Source organism: Papaver somniferum, chromosome 10 (assembly GCF_003573695.1).
Source record: "Papaver somniferum cultivar HN1 chromosome 10, ASM357369v1, whole genome shotgun sequence".
In the NCBI taxonomy this organism is placed as follows: Eukaryota; Viridiplantae; Streptophyta; class Magnoliopsida; order Ranunculales; family Papaveraceae; genus Papaver; species Papaver somniferum.
The window spans coordinates 95,914,498-95,937,422 of NC_039367.1; the positions used below are offsets into that span (position 1 = coordinate 95,914,498).

The 22,925-nt window shown below is 37.0% G+C and overlaps 2 protein-coding genes across 3 annotated transcripts; both read left to right on the top strand.

The window, feature by feature from the left end:
- Positions 1 to 14,998: 14,998 nt before the first annotated feature.
- Positions 14,999 to 18,791, top strand: LOC113319272 (arginine--tRNA ligase, cytoplasmic-like). 2 transcript variants are annotated; one of them, XM_026567543.1, is made up of 12 exons: positions 14,999 to 15,191; positions 15,553 to 15,809; positions 16,094 to 16,310; positions 16,395 to 16,682; positions 16,833 to 17,020; positions 17,145 to 17,228; positions 17,317 to 17,481; positions 17,587 to 17,650; positions 17,739 to 17,901; positions 18,006 to 18,077; positions 18,179 to 18,276; positions 18,379 to 18,791. In XM_026567543.1, exons 7-12 carry the CDS (start codon positions 17,466 to 17,468, stop codon positions 18,467 to 18,469), a joined length of 504 nt encoding a protein of 167 aa, XP_026423328.1. In that variant the 5' UTR covers positions 14,999 to 15,191; positions 15,553 to 15,809; positions 16,094 to 16,310; positions 16,395 to 16,682; positions 16,833 to 17,020; positions 17,145 to 17,228; positions 17,317 to 17,465; the 3' UTR covers positions 18,470 to 18,791. The 2 variants fall into 2 exon arrangements, with proteins under 2 accessions (XP_026423328.1, XP_026423329.1); XM_026567544.1 differs by having other exon boundaries at positions 14,999 to 15,186.
- LOC113315991 (arginine--tRNA ligase, chloroplastic/mitochondrial-like) lies at positions 16,197 to 17,428 on the top strand. The gene is made up of 5 exons (XM_026564226.1): positions 16,197 to 16,310; positions 16,425 to 16,682; positions 16,833 to 17,020; positions 17,145 to 17,228; positions 17,317 to 17,428. The coding sequence occupies exons 1-5, from the start codon at positions 16,197 to 16,199 to the stop codon at positions 17,426 to 17,428; spliced, it is 756 nt and encodes a 251-aa protein (XP_026420011.1).
- Positions 18,792 to 22,925: the final 4,134 nt, after the last annotated feature.

A 22,925-nucleotide genomic window follows, 5' to 3' on the forward strand; every position in this document is an offset into this window, starting at 1 on the left:
ATTCATAATCACATGAATCAATTCATGAACATCAAGTCACAGTTTGCAAAGATTGCATTCCTTATTATATAAATGTATTTGTTCATGAGTATGAATACATATTTAGCCAATCTTAGAACTTGAACCACTCAAGTACACGAACGGGTATGCATACTCAAGTTCTGGAAAGGTGGTCTTGACCAACAGTATGCAAACGGGTACGCGTACTTGGTTCCCGAACCCAACTTCCGGTGAAACTATTTGCGAACGGGTTAGCATACTTGGTTCTCGGACTTCCACAGTTGAAAACGCACGCGAACGGGTACGCATACTAGGTTTCCGAACCTGAACTTTATTAACACAGTTTGTACCTAAGTACGCATACTATGATGGTTTTCCAGACAAAGGTTTAGCCCTAAACTCCTAGTTCAATCATTGAAACATTCTTAGAAGACGACAATGGATGTATCACACACACCATTAGCTAATAAGCAATTCTCAAGTAATTGAATGATCAATACGAAACTTTCCAAGTCGACATCAAATGATAGTCTCATACAAATCGTGTAAGATGTTTTAAGGCAATTTTCACATGATCATATTTTGACATAAAGTCAAGAAGGATGATGAATGTATCTAAGACAGAAAGCTACCAATATATTTCGAGAAATTGATAAGCGAGTTATACTCAGCTCAAAATATCAAATGTGTGTGATATGAAAACTCTATCATATACGACTTGTCTCAATAGGAGATACATAAAAATAGAATAGACTTTATGAGTGATATAAAATTTTTAGTCTTCACATACCTTTTGTTGATGAAGTTCCAGGATAAGAAATCCTTGGTTTACCTATATTTTATAATCTTTATGGGGTAATATTTAATAACTATTAATATCGTTATAGAAATCTACAAATATGCATACCTAAATTATTTTTGAATTATCATAGGGGAAGAAATCCTTCAATTAAAAAATAGAAATGTATTATTCTAAAAAAGTGTTTAAATTTTCATCCCTTAATATTTCCCACATTTTCCTGGTGTCATATCTCTATAAGTACTTCGACCCAAAGCCAAATCTTTCTCAAAAGAAGCTCACAGGAAGTCCTACTCTTGTTCATCACGTTCAAAAAACCCTATTATATTCTTTTTTATCTTTTGTTATTTTTATTTCATTGAAACCTGTTTTGTTTGATTATGCAGAGAATATCTAAGATCCAGACGACTATAAATGATCATATTCTTGATCATATGAACAATCAAAAGTAAGATTAATGAAATTTTTGTTGTGTCAGAAGTGTTATCGGTGGTGGTGGCAACAATGGAAATACATAATCGACATCATTAATATTCATTAAAATGACGTGAATTTTTATTTTTTGTGGTTTTATGCTAATAATTGTGTGTTTTCTTATCCTATTGCAGGGTATAATTAATTGGGATTTGGGAAATAAGAAATTTTATGAATATGCACATCACAAATGGTCTAAAATTGAACAAGATTGAACGAAATACAAGGAACGTATTTTTGCAGACTGATGTGTTCGTAGGAAACCATAAGCGCTATTGAGACAAAGGAACTGTCCTTATTCATGGTGTTATAAAGGTCAGATAAGCAAGAGGCTTTTAAAAGTAAAAATTATGTTCGTTTTCTAAGATTTATCATGTTTAGTTGTTGAGTGCCTTTCCTATACAAATCTGAAAGCTACCATATTTGCTTGCTTGCCAATTATGAATCTTGACTATTTATTCCTTTTACTATTGGTAGCTGTTATTAAGAATTGGCAATTTTTCTCAGATTTTGACCTTCCAGTTGGATGTACTTTATTCCATTGGCATCATCTTCCCCTGGAAGGATGGTTTAAGTTTTGAGGGATTTTCATATGGGTGGATTCATTTGATTTATACTGATATTAGTATAATTTTTAAGGGATTTGCATTTTGCAAGTTAAAGGACGTTTTCCATGTCAACGGCTTACATTTCAACTTTTATAGTAATTAGAAATGTAATTTTAAGTTTCCATATGATACTTTATGGAATGTCCGGACTTACATTATAGCTGAGTTTACACTTTAAAACTTGTTTTTTCTATAACTTCTTGAACATTATATATTTGTAATAATTATCTAAAAAGGCGAGCAATTTTAACGTAAATCAATTCACGGTATTTTTAAACTAAAGATTTGTAGCACTACGGTATTCTGTCGGATTCCATGTCAGAAGGTTACATATTCGATTTAACATCAGGTCGAAACTATTTTGGTTAGAATTCTCACTGTTTATTATTTTTTTATTTGAATTTGTTGCATATAAGATAGATTTGGCAATAAAGAGGTTGCCTGCTTTTTTGAGTGGCAGACTTCGAACTCAAAAACCTTACTTTTGACGTAATTTGTTGGCCGATTAGCATTTAATAAAGTTTCATTCACGGTTCTTATGTACAAAAGAACATTGCATATTAAATCTGGTGAGACAAAAAATACTTTTCATTACAACATAAGAATGATATACGTCATAGGAAGAGACTGCATCAAATGTGAAGAGACTGCAAAACAAATTGCTTGAGAATATTCATCCGAACTAAATTTTTTTTCCTTATTGCATTATTCTAACCGATATATTACTTAGATTTCAGATTTTCCTTTCCAACAACAAACATGCCCATTGAAGCCACTACGATCAGACAGAAAAAAAGTGACATGTTATGCCCACTATTCCATTTTGAATTGGATAAGAAAAATCTAAATTGTGATGGAATAATCACAAATCCACTAACCCTTAGATTTGATCTTTCCAATAAAATATTTTGATCTTGGCAAAAGATGGCATAGGAATATTTTATGGTTACTCTGACAAGCAAAATTTGAGTTTAAGATCAAATTTTTTGAAACCCTGGTACTCATCCAATTTTGGCACTGACATAAACGAATATAAAGCATGGTGGAGCATGATATCAGTGTCACTCAATTGGAAGTGAACCACTTTTTAAAAAGCTTTGTTGTGTGATTCATGTCAAGTATTTGTTTACCTTGAGTAAATTGTTTCATAAAGGTAAAACTATAATAGAATGAGCTTGGTGGGTCTAAACGAGCGTATCTTCATGAAATAGTTACTATATGAAAATTATCTCCCAGTTCATGGGACACGCGTTGGGGTGTCAAACGGGTTAGGTTCCGCATGAATTAGTGGAACCAAGCTGAAGTTCGTAACCATTAATACATATAAGAGGTTTGGGTACATGTCAAGTGTTTAAAAAGATACAAGTTTCTTTTGTATTCTTCAATTTTGGTATCAAACTACTATAATTATTTTTGTTTCTTTATTCGTTCAAAAGAGAACGCAATTTTAAATCTAAATCCAGATGTTAATGCCCTGAGTGAACCTGCTTTAAGTCTTTGTAAGTTGATGTTTAGATGCCCATGAGGCCATGAGCAAACATCCGGAGACAAACTACCATTCGTTAACAAATTCAGAGGAACACCATACATATTTGAATTCATAAGATGGATAAGTTACAACAAATTTTCTCTGTGGATCAGCTTCAACAAATAGAGATTATTCAAAATCCTTACCACCAGCCACTGATACTCTCCGATGGTCGCTTACGAAAAATGGTAGGTTTACGGTAAATTAAGCATATAGAGCAATTTTGGGACAACATTGTTCTCAATAAATCCCAGAATCACTTCAGTGTATGTGGTTGATGATTTGGCACATATGGGTTCCTCATAAATGCCAGATGTTCTAAGAAACATTTGCAAAGAATGAAGTATTTGGTAGTCATATTTACGGTGATGATGGCTGATTCTTGCACAGCTATCTGGAAGTTGGAAGAAAAAGCGGCTGATCTAAGCACAAACAGACATAAATTAGAGAAAAATGCAGGAGGTTGAAGCTGTGATCGGTAAATTACATGATCACCAAAAGGATAAATAAGAAGTTTACAATAACGCCCAGTTACCCTTTAAAAAAAATTATTTCACGATCGAGCGTAACTTTTTTTTGTTTTCTTTTTGCAATTTTTGGCATGCTGACCCAATTAACCTACAAGCTTAACCTCTTGAATGGATGTACAGACAAGGCTCACTTCCCTTAAAGAATAGTTCCATCCTTGACCGGCATACTATGACTCGACTAATTAAACACGATATTATAACCTAATTAACTAAATAAAGGAGGGTGCCGACTAAACTATTGTGGGAGTGTATGCATAAACAAATAAAATGATAAATAAAACTCAAAAGAGGTTGAACGTGTCCCACATACTTAGTTTATTATATAAAAATTTATATATACGTGTCCCCGTCCTAATTTTTTGGAAATTTGTTCGTGTCTGTGTCGTGTCATGTCCGCGCCTCCGTATCCATGCAACCTGATATATATTCGTCTCAAACCCTAATTCTCACTTTCCTTTTATTTTCTCCACTCCTCCATCTTCCTCCTCTTCATTCACCGCCTTGAAATATCTGAAATTCCCACTTTTCTTTTATGCGTGTAGTACATATTTCTTTGTGTCAACTCTTCATGTTGATTCATTGTTTTAGTATCAACAATGATTGTTGACCCTCTTGAGTACGTATCAACCATAACAATTGATCTCATGCGTTTGTTTAGTTTACTTGCCTTGAAAGTATTCCCTTTCTAGTTTATTTAGATTTCCTTTTCTTTTCTGTTTACTTGGTCCATGTGAACCTATTTAAAGGCTATGCCTTCTTGTTTATAAACACATCTTATTATCAATATTATCAATATAATTCTTATCAAGTTACAACTCTAAAATCCTGATCCTAGAATCAGATTAAGTTTTTGATGAAACTTAAACCCTTACCTAGCAACTAGTTTGCTTTCACCCTTATCTGTGCTACGATATTAGGTCCCTCAACTAACTTTTTTTTCCTAATCCAAGCTATTTGAACTTAGCTAATTTATTTCTCGAGTATAATTTCTGGGTAACTTATTCCAAGAAACGCTTACATCATCAGTTTGAATAATCATGGCCTAGAACTAGCCCAACATATTAATTAATGGTGGAGGAAAAAAAACATTGCTTGCTGTCGGATTTTAAACAACTAGCAAATACATCTTCTGTGAATAGTTAGAACTTCGTTTTCTTATTTCAGGAGGTTGAGGTTCTACTCTTACTATGGTAATGAGTAGTGAAGTATGTGCGCGGGGTGTGAATGGATCCCTTAAATCCATAATCTTGATCTTGACCTTCTAAGAACATTTGCAAAGAATGAAGTATTTGGTGGTCATATTTACGGTGATGATGGCTGATTCTTGCACAACTATCCGGAAGTTGGAAGAAGAAGCGGTTGATCTGAGCATAAACAAACACAAATGAGAAAAAAATACAGGAGATTGAAGCTGTGACCAGTGAATTACATGATCACCAAAAAGATAAACAAGTAGTACAATAACGCCCAATTACCTTTTAAAACAATTTATTTCACGATCAGAGTTGGGTGTAATTTTTTTTTTTTTTTGCAAGTTTTGGCATGCAGACCCAGTTAACCTACAAGCTTAACTCCTAGAATGGATGTACAAACAAGGATCGCTTCCCTTAAAGAATAGTTCAATCCTTAACCGGAAAACTATGACTCGACTAATTAAACACGATACTATAACCTGATTAACTAAACAAAGGAGGGTATCGACTAAAATATTGTGGGAGTGTATGTATCGACAGATAAAACGATAAATAAAACTTAAAAGAGGTTGAACCCAGCCCACATACCAAGTTTATTAGTATTAGTATATACAAATTTATATATATACGTGTCCGCGTCCTAATTTTTCGAAAATTTATTCGTGTCCGCGTCGTGTTGTGTCCGCGTCTCCGTACCCATGCAACCTACTATATATTCGTACCAAACCCTAATTATCACTTGCCTCTTATCTTATTTTATCCGCTCCTCCATCTTCCTCCTCTTCTCAACTCTGAATTCTCGGAAAATCTATCATCTTAAATGGGTAGAGGAGAGAATAGTACATCGACGCGTAGTAAAGAAAACGTTGTCATAAATGTGGATCCAGGTCTTGACGGAGTTATCAAAGATATTATGAAAGAATTTCCAATTAAAGATCATCCAACAATTAGATTACTGGCAAATCTTCATGCTTATCTATCGAGAGAGGGAATAACTATCAGTAAAAGATTTCGTTTTAAAGATGAAGACGAAATAAAAAGATTTGAAGAGGAATTTTGGCCTGGAGAGAAATTAAACAGCGCCCACGGTTGGATGTATACTAACTTTAAGAATTTCAGAGACGCTCTTGGGAATCTGGTAAAATCTTTTTTCATTTTATATATATTTTTGGTTTTTTTTTTTTGAGTCGCGCTGTGACAAGGTCATCCTCGTGAAAGTTACTATAAGGGTGCACTTTGTAGCCCTTGGATAATCATCTTAGATGTACTCACATCCCAAGACAAAATTTAGAAAAAATAATTTTTTTTTCTTTATCTTATAAATCCCTACATTTTATTATATTTGCCTCTCAATCCCTGCATAAATCAAATAATTAATTTTTTTTTGACCGTGAGTAAAATTAAATTTTTTTCTTTGTTTTTTACTTCTTAAAAACCTAAATTTGTTTTTTTTTCCTTTGTTTTCAATCATGATGGCTTTGATGGGATTGGTCATGGAGAATCAGAGATATCAATGGTGCAATAGTTGTTGCGAGTGCATATATAAAATTGACAGCGTTTTTAGGGGCCACTCAAAAGGATTTAGGGGGCATCAATTTATACCCAGTCAAAGACTCTAGTTAAGGGGTACCCTATATGATATTGAAGTTACATAAATGCCCTTCTGGTAAAACTGTATAAAAACCAAATCAAAAACAATTCTACTCATTTCAACTCTTCTTCTTCCAGTTTCATATTATCTTCCGATTGTGGAAGAAAAAAAAATTTCCTCGTTCAACCGAAACATCGCCGCGAATCGTAAAATCAAAACATCGTCGATTCGATTATAAAACAATGGATAAGAGAAATTAAACCCACAGACCTAGAACCAAAAATGTTGCTCGGGGTATCGATCCAAACATTGGAATTTTAGCAAGAAATAAAGAAATTCTTGCTGCAAATGAAGAAGAATGCGAAGAACGCGAAGAACAAGTACCCGACAATGTAGTCGGTGGTGGCGATTCCGAGACTCAAACACTTCGTCAACTTCAAATGGCCCCAATTAGGTAAGAATCTATCATTTTTGGGGTTTATTTCGCTTTAATTCGTCGAATCGAGAAAAAAAATTTCTAGGGTTTTCGGTTATTTATCCAGATTCGGACGATATGCATGCTCATTTACTTCCGAATGTAGTCGTGTTCTTCATTTTTCAAGAACATCGACAGTATTCGGGAGAAAGATTTGATGATTATCTGCCGAATATTGGTGGCCATATCTTCCTGGATACAAACTGCTAATAATCGGTAGTTTAATGAATTTTTTGGATACCGAATATATTTAAGTAAACACAAAGTATTCGGAAGAACACTCACTACCGAATGTATATATTGAAAAAATCTCAAAATTTATGATATAGGAAAAATCCCATTTTGGGGCCAGTATTTATTCGGAAGACAATATAATGTTTTATACCTCCGATTGTGTAGGATAAAATTTTAGAGTTTCTGAACTCCAGTTGATGAATATTAGGTTGTAAACGTGTTTAGTTATATTCCGATTGTTTTTCATTCGGAAAAAATATGTGTCTTCTTACTTCCGAATTTGTACATTCGGGTTATAGAGGTGTACTTTTTCTTCCGATTGTGTAGGATGAAAAATTTACAGCTTCTGAACTCCAATTGATGTATATTCGGTTGCAAATATGTTTAGTTAGATTCCGATTGTTTTGTATTCGGGAACAATATGTGTCTTCTTACGTCCGAATGTGTACATTCGGGTTATATTTCCATACTTTGTCTTCCAATTGTATAGTTTGTAAATATTGTTCCTTTCTTTGTTGTTTAGACAAAGTCGAGAAGGGAGGAAGAAAGTGACATCTAGTGCTAGGAGGGAAAGGAGTGCCAAAGATAATTCAGGTGCTCAACAAAGCGAACAAGAACAAAGCAGTCAACAAGGAGTGCAACCAACTGTTGAACAACAAGGCAGTGAACAAGGGGTGCGACCAAGTGTTTAACAAGCCGCTCAACAAAGTGCAGGACCAAGTGTTGAACCAGTTGATCCAGTGGCAAGAGTAGAAGAAGAAGGACAACCAAGTGGTACCCAAAAAGCCAAAAAAGGAAAAGATGTTGTAAGGAAGGATATTGCCAAGAAAGCATCACATCTTGTCCCTCAGCACTTGAAGAAGAAGGGTATTCCAGCATGCACAATCCTTGGACTACCAGCGGATGGAGGAAAATTGCTATTTGGATACAAAGACTCATGGGCCAGAGAAATATATGAAACCGAGGTAAGAAAATTACTATTTTTTTATTAATGTATTGTCTATGTGTTATATCGTAATACTTGTATTAATAGGATCATCAAGATGCGGTCCGTCTACTCAAACCTACCGCCGCACCAACAAAAATGCTTGCGTGGCCTTTATCCGGTGAATGTGAAAGGTTCAAGACAATTGTTGCCAACTCGGGGTTAGCTAATGCCGCCGAGAATTCATTGTTGGAACATGATCGTGTGGCCATATCGGCGTTCGTGGAGAGAATGTATCCTGAGACCGATACTTTCCATATGCCGTTTGGGGAGATGACGATCACCCCGGATGATGTTGTGCAGATTCTTAACCTTCCCGACCAAGGCACAGCTGTGAAGTTTAACTACACAAAGCAGTTAAGTTGGGCACAACTTTATTCTCTAACTAACAAGTGCTTAGGTTGGGATGAAGAGACAACAACAGCAGAGTTTAGGAGGCATGCAAGTTACAGAACAAGACAGATCAACATTACAGCTTTGATGAATATGTTTCGAGGCACCTTGGAGAAGGAAAAGAATGGAACGTTAACTGATGAGCAAGTGAACCACGCTGCCACCGCATATCTCCTTTGTGTATTGGGATGTGTCATATTCCCCAATACTTCTGGCAACCGGATCGACGCCAACCTTATACAACTTTTGGATCCTCTCCATGAAGTCGGTGACTATTCTTGGGGCACGGCATGCCTAGCATTCTTGATGGAAGAGTTGAGAAAGGCTTCGAGGCTAGGAACCTGCCAAGTTGCCGGGAATGGGCTCTATTGCAGGTTTTTTCTTTAACTCTATAACTCACTCTATAGTTATTCAGTAGACAATACATATGATGCATATCCATAACTCCAAATGACGCATATTCGGTAGGAAATTATCCATCTCTTTTCCCGAATGTTGGTTATTCGGTGGTTAGTACTTACTTTGTTTTCCGATTATATACAATCGGAAATATTCTTTTGATATTAGAACCGAATATACAGGCCAGAAAAGCTATAGGTTACTGAACTCCAAATGACGCATATTCGGTAGGAATTGATCCATCTTATTTTCCGAATGTTGGTTATTCGGTGGCTAGGTACTTATTGTTTTCCGATTATATACAATCGGAAATATTCTTTTGATATTAGAACCGAATATACAGGCCAAAAAAACTATAGGTTACTGAACTCCAAATGACGCATATTCGGTAGGAATTGATCCATCTTATTTTCCGAATGTTGGTTATTCGGTGGCTAGGTACTTAATTTTTTCCGATTATATACAATCGGAAATATTTTTTGATATTAGAACCGAATATACAGGCCAGAAAAACTATAGGTTACTGAACTCCAAATGACGCATATTCGGTAGGAAATGATCCAATATTTCGAATGTTGTATTCGGTGGATAGCTACTCAGTTTTGTTTCCGATTATATATAATCGGAAATTATGTTTGGAAATTACTACCGAATATACACAATCTATTTACTAAAACTTGGTTTCTTATGTATATAGGCATGGATCTATGACCACTTCCCTATCCTGAAGTTGGCCGGAGAGAACCCGGGGTGGTGCAAAGGTACTCCTAGAGGAACAAAGTATATATTTGAAGACAACCGTTCTAGGACAAAGAGCAGCAGTTGATTCGCATGAGGGAGATTTTGGACCAATTGAAGGCCTCGGACGTATGCTTTGATCCATACAAGGAAGATCGAGTCAGTGGGCATATAAATGTTCGGTCGGACTTGTCCCTTTATTTTGGACCATTGTGGCACCCCACAGGATATGTGATGTATAACCCCTCTAGGGTGATGCGACAACACGGGTATATACAACATCAACCTCTGGAGAAAATGGGGGATTACTACAAATTGGAGTTGGAGTTGTGTTCTTCTAGTGGTGACAATCTCACGATTGTTCACACAGGCCCACCTACTGTTCTTGATAACTGGGATAAGAGGAATGACTTCATTATCGACACTGGTAGACGAACCACCGAGGTGATGAAAATTCTCCAGACTATATGAGTTGGTATAACAAGGTATCACATCCTTTGGTTATCCGTGAAATCAAATCCAACACTACTGCGGCGGGTTCAAGTTATAATTGTATCATCAAAGACAAACCAGCTGGTTATGATAGACTGGTGCGTGTTCTTATATTTTTGTTCATTTTATATTATTCCTATAAATCTTAGGTAATTACCGTTTGATGTTATGTCATTACGTATAAAAAACAGGTGAATAGGTTCAAGCGTGTTTCCAAAATGTTAACTGCATGCTTGAAGAGCGGAGATCCCATGCCAGCTGAGAAGATCAAAGAGGCTAGAGATCTAGTTGATAATATGGATAACGAAGATTATGCTGCCCAGTTTGGGGAGAAAGTCACGAAGAGGCATCAGCCCAAGGTGGCAGTATCAAAGACGGGTAAAAGAACTCGAGCTTCATCGAGCGCTGAAGCTGCTGCTCCAACTGAAGGTGCTCAAACTGAAGGTGCTCAAACCCGTGGTCGTGCAGGACTGGGAGGTAGTCACGGTCGTAAAGTAAAGAAGAGCAGATAAATGACAATGATTTTTGTTGTACATTCGGAAATTTGTTTGGGTAACTAAGTTAGACAAGTTCAAATGACAATGATTTGTGTGGTATATTCGGAAGTTTTGGTAACTAATTTAACTTCCGATTATTTCAAAGACAAAATTTGAAAAGTATAAGTTTTTCCAAATTCTGATTTTTGGGCCATCGTACATTCGGAACTTTATAAAAAACCTATCCTCCGAATATCACAAGTTCAAAACAAACCACGCCATGGCTCCAGGTGGTTCCAAGGGCCAATATTGAAGGTTAGACATCCCATATTCGGAAGTTTTGGTAACTAATTTAACTTCCGATTATTTCAAAGACAAAATTTGAAAAGTATAAGTTTTTCCAAATTCTGATTTTTGGGCCATCGTACATTCGGAACTTTAAAAAAACCTATCCTCCGAATATCACAAGTTCAAAACAAACCACGCCATGGCTCCAGGTGGTTCCAAGGGCCAATATTGAAGGTTAGACACCCATATTCGGAAGTTTTGGTAACTAATAATTCCGATTATTTCAAAGACAAAATTTGAAAAGTATAAGTTTTTCCAAATTCTGATTTTTGGGCCATCGTACATTCGGAACTTTATAAAAAACCTATCCTCCGAATATCACAAGTTCAAAACAAACCACGCCATGGCTCCAGGTGGTTCCAAGGGCCAATATTGAAGGTTAGACATCCCATATTCGGAAGTTTTGGTAACTAATTTAACGTCCGATTATTTCAAAGACAAAATTTGAAAAGTATAAGTTTTTCCAAATTCTGATTTTTGGGCCATCGTACATTCGGAACTTTATAAAAAACCTATCCTCCGAATATCACAAGTTCAAAACAAACCACGCCATGGCTCCAGGTGGTTCCAAGGGCCATATTGAAGGTTAGACATCCCATATTCGGAAGTTTTGGTAACTAATTTAACTCCGATTATTTCAAAGACAAAATTTGAAAAGTATAAGTTTTTCCAAATTCTGATTTTTGGGCCATCGTACATTCGGAACTTTATAAAAAACCTATCCTCCGAATATCCAAGTTCAAAACAAACCACGCCATGGCTCCAGGTGGTTCCAAGGGCCAATATTGAAGGTTAGACAGCCCATATTCGGAAGTTTTGGTAACTAATTTAACTTCCGATTATTTCAAAGACAAAATTTGAAAAGTATAAGTTTTTCCAAATTCTGATTTTTGGGCCATCGTACATTCGGAACTTTATAAAAAACCTATCCTCCGAATATCACAAGTTCAAAACAAACCACGCCATGGCTCCAGGTGGTTCCAAGGGCCAATATTGAAGGTTAGACATCCCATATTCGGAAGTTTTGGTAACTAATTTAACGTCCGATTATTTCAAAGACAAAATTTGAAAAGTATAAGTTTTTCCAAATTCTGATTTTTGGGCCATCGTACATTCGGAACTTTATAAAAAACCTATCCTCCGAATATCACAAGTTCAAAACAAACCACGCCATGGCTCCAGGTGGTTCCAAGGGCCATATTGAAGGTTAGACATCCCATATTCGGAAGTTTTGGTAACTAATTTAACGTCCGATTATTTCAAAGACAAAATTTGAAAAGTATAAGTTTTTCCAAATTCTGATTTTTGGGCCATCGTACATTCGGAACTTTACAAAAACATTATCCTCCGAATATTACAAGTTCAAAAAAACTGTTTCCTGGAACCAAACAACACCATAATCGGAAAGAAAGTTGACTCATAAAATAACCGAATATTACAATCGGTAGGTTGTTTAACAAAATAATCTACCGATTTCGTATAATCGGCTAGTTTTTATATTAATAATACTCCGATTACATCCATTACATAAAGTTCAAACGGCCTTAACCTTACAATTTCGTCAAAAGCACCTAAATCCATACTCCTAATTGACCATAAAAGTATTAAAACAGATCATAACTTCCAGTGACCATAGAAATTGTCCCTCTTGATTTTGTAGCATCCTTCATGTTCAAATCGTTTCCCGTAGAGGTCCACATACCGGCGATCCGCAAGATTTCTCTGAAATTACGAATGAGTAACAAGTTAGTACTAACTTTTGTTAATGTGAATTGGAGTTACAGAGATACTTACTCGTTTTTCATACGTCCACCAAGGAAAAACGTTCCTAACAAACCGTTCCTCATCTTCAAGTTTGTCAATCTCCTTATCTAACGCATTCTTTCTCATCTTAATGTCATTGGATGATCTTCGAATTCGATTACCATCTAAGGCCTCAAATACCATTAAGATACGGTTCCATATCTTCTCTTCGGATTCCGATTTGTGGAGCTTGTGAACACGATCATGAGTAGTTACCACAACCCACGCTCTATAAATAGCACAATCTTCTTCTTCGGCAAAAGCAATATCCATGTTTTTTGTTATGAAAATTAAAACTGAAGAGAGGAAAGAGTTTGGTGCAATTGGTGTGATAGATATGAGTTTCTTTACATAGGTTTAGGGTCCAACGGCTCTTTTTTTTTTCCCAAAAACTCCAACGACTAATTTGACGAAAGTTGAATGTGGAGAAACCAATAATCGGTAGGTATTGGATTTAGCATATCTACCGATTATGGTAGCTTTCAAAATTTGAATTTGCGGCAACTTATAATCGGTAGGTTTTGTAATATATTTAACTCCCGATTAACGCTGAATCCAAAACACGAACCAAGAAATACTGCACCTCGTATAATCGGACGTCTGGCAAATATTTTGGCCTCCGATTGCATTCGGAGGGTAACAATGTTATCATATCCTCCGAATATATAAGGGTAATTTCGCCATTACGAATTACGCGAGATAAGGGCTGGCTACATTTTCCCTTTGGGTGACCTTTTCTGTTTTATTGTTGGCCCCTAAATTCCTTTGAGTGGCCCCTAAAAACGCCAGGATAAAATTCACTGCAGCATGGCTATGGTGTATTACGACCTTTCTTGTTAAGTTTATGAACCTTTGACAACCAATGTTAAATGTCATACATCGATTCCTTATTCTTTATCAAAAAAGAACAATTCTTCGTTTCGTTTTTGAACTTTCTTGTTAACAGTAAAGTTTAATTGATTTTTTGACAACATGGATTACATCTAATGTGCATGTTTAGCAAAAAAACAGAACTAAAATGGCTTTCTATATCGTACTGTGATTTTGTTTACACTTAGAACTGTTGATCAATTGCCAATCAAAAAATAAATAAATATTGTTGATCAACTCTGGAATCTCATCAGGGCCATCATGATCCAAGCTAGATCAAAATCAAATCTTCTTCAAAGTTTCAAAACCAAAAATAACTCCAAGTTTTTAGGAAGACAAAGTAATGATAAAAATAATTCACGGGTTAAAAAATTAAATGATTTACCAAAGGGATTTAATTTTTTTCTCTCGAGATATGTACACATCTAAAATGTGGGTTAGTCCACGAGTGAGTTTGGGGGAGTTTAATGTATTTTGAATCTTGGGGATTTTGAGGGAGTGTAAGAGAGTGTGGGGAGTTTGAGAGAGTTTGGTGTTTTGAGTGTGGGGAGTTTGAGAGACTCTCCAGAAATCTCTACTTTTTTGAGAGATTTGGAATGAGGAAAAAATACACTATAAACTCCCTAGAACTCCCCAGAACTCCCCCAAAAACACCAACTCCCTAGCATTCTAATTTTAACGACTAACAGGGAGTTTGAGAGTTTCTTTCAAACTCCCCCCACGACTAACAGGGTTTTCTAGGGAGTTCGGAAGACTCTTCTAAACTCTCCCACGACTAACAGAGATTTCGAGAGACTCCTTTGAACTCCTCCACGACTAACAGGAAAAAACCAAACTACACCCAACTCTCCCAACTCCCTTGAGGACTAACACCCTAATAATATCTAAGGAATATGAAGTACACCCTTATAACAGCTGTCACGAGAGCGATCCTGTCAAAGCACGACTTTATTTTTTTTATTCTTAAATTAGGTTAAAATTCATGGATATTTGTGTAATTTTTTATTAGATTTTGTTTACATTCAGTACTTATATTATATGCTGCTCTAAAAAATAATCTACTGAGCACGATAGCTGATTTTTTTTTGGTCTCACTTTCTAGGGTTTTGAACACAATCACCAGAAAAAGGATCTAAGGCTTATTTGGAAGAATGATCTTTTCACCGAGGAGGATCCTAATATTAAAGCCATAATACAGCTGAGACAATCAATGCTAAACGAGAAAGCCGGGAAAGCAGCTGATACGACTCGTACAGTAATCTCTTACTCTTGAAAGTTTTTTTTTCTTGATGGATCACCTTGTTTTGATTTATGAGGTAGTATTCAGATTAATTCAAATAGAGTATCAGAGAGGATATGAACAGGAAGATTAGAAAAAAATAATTATGGGAATTGGGGTTTGGAATGAAATTTCTAGAACCCTAATTTCTATACTCACTTTTACTATTTTGCTGCCTCTTATCTATCTCTCTTTGATTCCTTCTTAATATTATATTTAAAGTGATTGTATTTCGATCCTCGTCGCGATTAGTGTATCTGTATCCTAGGCAAACTAGGACAATTTTGCAGTATTGGCAAAAAAACGTGTTCTCATGATAGATTTGCATGTGTTGCAGTATCAGCATCTGAAGAAACTGGAGGGAACAATGCCAATGCTGAGAAAGAGGAAATCCAGCGAACACCAGCTACTATCCTTGGGCTTGTACAACAAGCACTCAAGGGTGTTGAATCTAGGTCCAAGTCCATGTCAAACACTATGACTAAAGAATTTAAAGATCAGCTCAAGGACATCAGTGACACAAACGAACGAGTCAATGAACTGGGGAAGCTCTTGGAAGTAGAGCAGCTACCATCTAGCAACTTAGTTTCACAGGTTTATATTCAACTCTAATCATGCGTTGTAGTTTTCCGAATAAAGTTGTTTGTTTAAAATAGAATAGAAGGGAGTATTTTAGTTTCCCCTGATGCTGCATTTTGTGTTCTGGTTTCACTACTCTACTTTGTTTCTTTACCGTATCTTTTTTCTTCCAACTTTCTGCTGTCAGATGGTGAACACGAGTCCAAATATCTTATATATTTCTATGAACATGTTATTAAATAGTAGACTACTCTTTCCCTCTCTGTTCCTTCGTGTGTAACTGTTTGTTTGTTTTGCAGGCTATCGAATGCATGTTGGCCAAAAGCATGAAAAGATGGGCTCCAAACTTAAGAGGACAGTGAAGCTGTCATTGAGGTTTCGGGGCCCTGCCTTGGATTGCCAATGGGAGCCAGTCAGTTGAGATCCATCATATTCCTAGATATGATAGTTCGAATGTTGAACTACGCAGGTGTTCAAGTTTGTGCAAAGAGTCAAGTTGGAGATAGCGGAGATAGGGTACCCTGAAATTTTTTGTACTTTGCACTTTTCATGTATAACTAGTGGGCATGATAATCACCGAAGTTTGGTTTTCACATGCAGTTTGGGATGTTAATGGAGCACCTTGTCTAGATTTGGGATGTTGATGGAGCACCTGATTTGGGGTTGGCTGAGCCGCTGCCTACAGGAGATCTGGAGGCATATGGCGCAGCACAGGCCAAATGCATTGACGATGTTAATGGCTTCAGAAGCAGAGCCAAAGGTGCTCTAAATCGTCTCAATGACAAGGATTCAAAGTATTCACATGCATATTCAATAATCTGCAGTATGAGCCGAGCAGAGTACAAGCAAATCTATGAGCGGCTCGGCGTGTTGTCTCCGGATGAAACGGTATGTTATCACCCACTGTTACCTGCTTCTACTGATTTTTTTTTCATTGCTGTGTCCCACCGCTTCTTTCTTCTATTCTTTGCATCTGTATGTTAGCACTGTTACAATTTGCCGTGTCTCACTGCTTCTTTCTTTTATTCTTTGCATCAGTGTGTCAGCACTTATGATAAGCACATTCAAGATGTGGTTAAGGATCTGACTGCGAAGGCGTTAATCCAGAAGTCAACTGTGACAACAGGTAATCAAGTTATCTGTGGTGAAGACAAAGGGATCGAAGTAATAATCATGACCAGTGACGGGGCCTACAGTATACATGCGACTTTACTAACAGCTCTTGTGTAAGTACTGTTTTTTTGTTTAAATTGCATCGTATTCCTGTATTTTGGTACATGTCACCAATAAGTGGTAGTGTTCATGGAGAACTTGTATGTGCTAATAAAAGCTGATGCTCAATGCTCACAGCAACCATCTGAAGGAGAAAAAAGATGCGTGGATAGTTTACGTGACCGATGCTGGTGAAGCGAGAATTTTCAAATGTTACTTGATGTGAGTACCTCTTCCAAAGTCTATTACTTAATGTGAGTACCTCTTCCAAAGATGCCGATTGGCCAACTTGTTTGTTCCTTTTTTACAGGCTGCTAAGCAAGCAACTTCTGATCGCGATGTTGATGATTCCAAGCCTAAGATTACACATATGGGGCTGGGTGATTTTGTTGCTGGAGATTATAATTCTTCGACTGGAGTGATTGGATTGCTTGACACTGTCAAACGCGCTGTATTGCAATGCTTCCTGTGGAAGGTATAATTTAGTTTGGCTGAATTTCTTAAATAGCTATATATACGTTGCAATGCTCATTCAATAAACTTACTTCTTGCGCTTTTGTTCATTTGGGAATGGCGACAGCAAAAAAATGGTCTGGAGAAGTGGCTGATAAAATTGCAGAGACTATTAGCATCGGTGCTCTCAAGTATGTTGTTTCACACATCCTTCTTTTCCTCGCGCTATTAACTGTTTGGCCGCCTTCTGAGATATTGTATGTGTTTGGCATCTAACAGGTATGCTGACTTAAAGAATGACAGAGACAATAGTTATAAATTCAACCTGGATGAGATGCTCTCTAAGCAGGGAAACTCTGCTTACAGTATCCAGTCTGCCCATGCTTGTATATCAGGCCTCATCAGTTCACATGGGAAGGCTTCTTTGGAGCAAGCAAAAGGGGTGAGTTTAAACAAAGAGATATATATGCCCCTTGGAAATTATTAGATCAAGATTGTATTTTCAGGACTTTTAAGGTTGTTTTATGTTTGATTTATTTTGAACAGAGTGATGTACGTATAGTGCTGCTTGAGGAAGCGGAGCTGACCTTGGGTCGGCACCTTGCAAGCTTCACCCAGGTATGAATTGCAGTGATAACTGACCATTAATATCAATTGTGCCAACCCAATATAGACTAAACTATGATAACTGACCATTAATATCAATTTTCCATGTTCAGGTTGTTGAAAATGCATGCCTGGCTTTGAAGCCCCACTTTATTTGTGACTACTTTACTCGCTTTGACAGCAATTTTCTACCTTTAGCAATACTTGCTCAGTAAGTGTTTTATATAAACTTCGTAACTAGTATTTGCTGAACCACCTACAATGAGATTATACTTGTTTTTTCAACTAACATTATTTTGTATATTGTTTGTAGATATCTGATGAAAGAGGAGAGGTTAACTGTAGCCGGTTGTTGCTGTGTGAAGCAACCAATCAAGTATTTAAACAGTGTTTCGATTTGCTAGGAATTGACTATGTGGTGGACATATGCGACAATTTCTACTAGTAGAAGAAGTGGCGGACGTTAATCCTGTGTAGAAGAAGAGAAAGTTGTTACAGTAGTAAAGTATGACATTAACCCGTGGTATATAAGAAGAATAGGTTGACGCAGTGGTAAATATTGATGAGCAAAATAGGAATTTGGTAGTCCTTTATAAGACAATGTTTTTGTTCCACGCTGTTACTAATTTGATATTTTTGTTGCCAAGTTGCAGTATTTTTGGCAAGTTCCTTTTTTGCTTATGTAAACCTAGCCAGACTAGAAAACGTAAAATGATGCGGTTTAATTTGTCCTTGAATTGTATCGCAGAAGAGCTTTATTGCTTCAAAATCACACATCCTGTAATTACTGCTGTCTAGGACATGACCATACCATAGTTGTTACCTCTGAGAACCAGGATCGGCCATCTGGTTCCATCCACCCACCAAAATCACAGCATTATCTTCACCCTATTAACAACCCAATTTCGGAACCTTTACAAAATAACCCAGAAGAATCCGAGACCAAGCATTTTGAGATTGCAAACCCCCGAAAGTATATCTCGTACACCCCACAAATCAAGATGCCCAAATCACTTCCATATATCCACACCACGCCACCATCGCTCTCCAAAACTCTCCCGTCACAGAAAACAACAGCACCAATTCTCCCTTACTTCCTTGGTGGGGAAACCTTTAAAAGGCTGGAAGCGTGCAGCAAGATCCACTCAATTGTCTTCAACACCCGGGTCGCAAAATTAAAAAGAGTTTTTACCATATGCTATGTATCTGTGGGCCTCCAGAAATCAGTTCTGGTTGAATATTCTAATTTGGTTTTTACCGTCATTCATCCTCTCTGCGTCATTGGGAATTTAAACATTCTCACATATCCAGGTGAAAAACTAGGTGGTTCTCTTGATTCCAACATCACTTCAAGAGAATTCAAGAACATGCTTCAAGATAGAGACATAACAGACCTTGGGTATTTAGGTCCAGCCTTCACTTGGACAAACAATGCAACTTGATGTGAACCCATTTTTGAAGGCTTGACAAGGTTCGATATAATTCAGATTGGAGGTTATTGTTCCATGAGGCAGCAGTCCATCTACCAAGGATATATAGTGACAATGCCCCGATATTGTTGAACACCTCTGGGAAAATCAGCAAAAAGAAGAGGCGAGCATCTCAACTAATCGAAGAAATCAAAAAGAGTTTGGCTAAACAATTCTGGTGACACTACCATCAAACTTTCTTTGCTTGGAAAACATCTTACCAAATGGAGCAAAAAGAATTAAGGGCACATTATGAGAGGACTAGAGGCAAAGTAAAAACTTGTTTAACTTCAGGCTTGTATGGATTCTGCAGATATCAGAGAAGAGGAAAAAAAATCATGCGTAACAAGGTGGAGGAACTGATAAGAAGAGAGAAGTTGTTTTGGGAGCAAAGAAACAAATCCAAATGGGTTCCAAATTGCGATCAAAAATCCAGACCTTTTTAATCTTGCAGTGGTACATAGGAGATGCAAGAACAACATCATTCCACTTAAATTTGAGCCTGGTGCTTGGACCTCTGAGTATGATGAAATTAAAAATCCCTTGTTGTCTCATTTTCAAAACATTTCCACTAAAGATAATTCTATTTCAGCGCAGCAATTCTCGTCAGATAATCCTAATTCAATCTCTCAAGATGAATGCAGACACCTTGCAGCTATCCCCTCTCCAGACGACAATCAAAGCTGTTATCCAGCCATTTTCTTCAAAAAAATTTGGCATATTGTTTTTTTTTTTTTTTTGAAGCAAGGCATATTGCTATATCAGACGTCACGTACTTGTCCCTACCTCCAGGTCTTAATCATTCTTACTTGTCTCTAATTCCTAAAATTAAAAACCCTGAAACTCCTACAGCTTTTAGGACCATTGCTCTGTGCAATGTTCTATATAAAGTCATTACCAAGCTCATTACTATTAGAGTCAGCCCAATGCTAGATAAACTAATTGCCAACAATCAATCTCTGGAATGCAGATTGTTGACAACATTGTTGCTGCTAAGTTCGTTATATGAACCACCCCTCTTCTATTGTTGGCTCGTTTGCTCTTAAACTTGATATGAGCAAGGGTACGACCGTGTTGTTGACTGGGAGGTCCAAAGCTTTGTTTAAAAAAACTTTGGTATTCTGCTTCATGCCCATGATCTTATTATGAGTTGCGTAAAAACAATGTTTTTTTCCTTTCAGTCTCAGTTAATGGTCAATCCGAAGGTTTTTTCTTTGGTGAAAGACGAATTAGGCAGGGTTGCCCACTTTCCCGTTTTTATTCGTATTATGCTCTCAAAAATTCACTAATATCATTAAAAAAATGGAGAAAGATGGACTTGGTTATAGGTTTAATATGTGAGCACCATCGGTGTTGCATCTTATGTTTGCGGATGATGCGATGCTTTTTGGCATTATATATGACAATAATATATATGCAGCTATTTCCAGCTCTTCCTGGTATTGGTAATGTGTTAATTAAAATAAGAGCCTCTCTAATGGAATGTGTGTGAAGTAAAAAGTCCTAATCCACATAGGATCCTGTAGATGGTGGATTTTCGACAAAGAATAAAATCGTAAACCCATAATTATACGAACTTCTGATTCAGCAATCAGACGCGAGTATTGAGACACGAGTCTCTCATCGAATCTCTGACTGAGAATACTTTCTCTCAGAGTACATGCGGATATGTAGTCTCTCGGCTGGACAACGACATATCTCATGAATACTGAACACTTCAGTAATTATTTCTATATAGAATCACGAGATTGGCGGCTCCTAGACAGCTTGCTCTGCTAGTATAGAGCGATAACATCTTCAGGATACAAACAACAAGTTTTCCCTGACTATATAAAGGAGATGAAGCTCCAGCAAGCTCATGTCAGAATAATTAATGCTCCTAGACTGCTTGCTCTGCTAGTATACAGCCATCAGTTAATTATTCTTAAATTCTTGGATTCATCCACTGAATTTCCGAAAATATTCAAATATTTTCGCAATATTTCGTTACTTCAATCTATGGTTCTTCCCAGCAGAATTCCATGGGTTAGTAATAAATATTCAACGCATGGGCGTCTGAGCTACCTTGGAGTAAGCCCCGACTCAAATGGTGTACGTGTACTCAACGATGATGCACTAACAATCACCGCACAAACGAGTATTTCAAAATATGACCAAACGATGAACCTATGCAAAATAGGAAGGAAAATAATAAATAATTAAATATCGACCAAGGCGCTGAGGGATTGGGCTCACCGGCCGGCCGTGCCGTGGCCAATCCCACGCCAGTTTTATATTTTATCATATTTTTTGTTATTTTCCTTGATCTTATGAAAATCCTTTCATTTGAAAAAATATCCTTCGTTTTGAGGAAACTCCTCAGTTTCATGGTGTTTCCTTCGCATCAAGGAAATAATATAAAATTGGGAAAAACATTGTGGGGCTGTGATTATTGGCCAACCGGCCATGCCTTGATCCCGGCCGGCCCCACACCTCATGGTTCCTCATTATTTTATTATCATTTTCCTAATCTCATGAAAACTCCTTAATCTCATGGTATTTTCATAAATCCATGAAAAATATAATATAAAATTAGGAAAACCCGTGGGACCAGGCCCAAGCCGGCCGGCCATGCCCTAGCCGGTCTCACACGTCCCTTTATTTATTATTATTAATTCAAGGTTTCCTTGATCCCATGAAATTCCTTGATTTCATGGTATTTCTCTCAAATTATGAATATTCTTTCAAATCATGGAAAAAATACATAAAAATATATAAAATTAGGGAAAACGCACGAGACCGGGCCCCAACCGGCCGGCCATGCCTCAGCCGGTCCCACACGCCCTTATTTTATTATCTATTAATATTATTTGCTTCCTTGATCCCATGGAAACTCTTTCACTTTAAGGAAACTCCTTAATTTTTACAAAACTCCTTGATTTCATGATATTTTCATATAATCATGAAAAATAAAATTAGGAAAAGGCACCATGGGACCGTGGTCACTAGCCGGCCGGCCATGCATTGGTTTCAGCAGTCCCACGCCTCATTATTCCTTCATTTTATAATTATTTTCCTTCATCTCATGAAGTTTCCTCAGTTTCAGCAAAACCCTGATTTTGTCATATTTTCTCAAATGGTTGCTCAAACGCATGCCAGAAAATATCAAAATTCTCAGGACTCAGACACGGACACCTTGGCGACGTGAGAATGTTACCTTGACCGACCAAGGTTGGTTCTTTGGCTTGCAAGAAGCCGGTCCCACGTATTTTCACGATTTGACCTAATTTGCACAATTGCACGTATTAGGTCCAAAACTCTTCCAAGTAATTTTGGAATTTCATAGAATGATCGCCAGTCGATCCTGTGACCACCGAAGGCCGGTTTCATGACCCCTTGGTCGGTCCCTGAC

What these genes read in the sequence shown, in the direction of transcription:
- LOC113319272 (XM_026567543.1), top strand. An exon ending in CTTTGGAGCAAGCAAAAGGG is followed by an intron (nt 17,902 to 18,005) that starts GTGAGTTTAAAC and finishes TATTTTGAACAG; the next exon opens with AGTGATGTACGTATAGTGCT. An exon ending in ACCTTGCAAGCTTCACCCAG is followed by an intron (nt 18,078 to 18,178) that starts GTATGAATTGCA and finishes TTCCATGTTCAG; the next exon opens with GTTGTTGAAAATGCATGCCT.
- LOC113315991 (XM_026564226.1), top strand. Translation starts at nt 16,197, where the DNA reads ATGGGAGCCAGTCAGTTGAGATCCATCATATTCCTAGATATGATAGTT. An exon ending in ACTTTACTAACAGCTCTTGT is followed by an intron (nt 17,021 to 17,144) that starts GTAAGTACTGTT and finishes CAATGCTCACAG; the next exon opens with CAACCATCTGAAGGAGAAAA. An exon ending in ATTTTCAAATGTTACTTGAT is followed by an intron (nt 17,229 to 17,316) that starts GTGAGTACCTCT and finishes CCTTTTTTACAG; the next exon opens with GCTGCTAAGCAAGCAACTTC.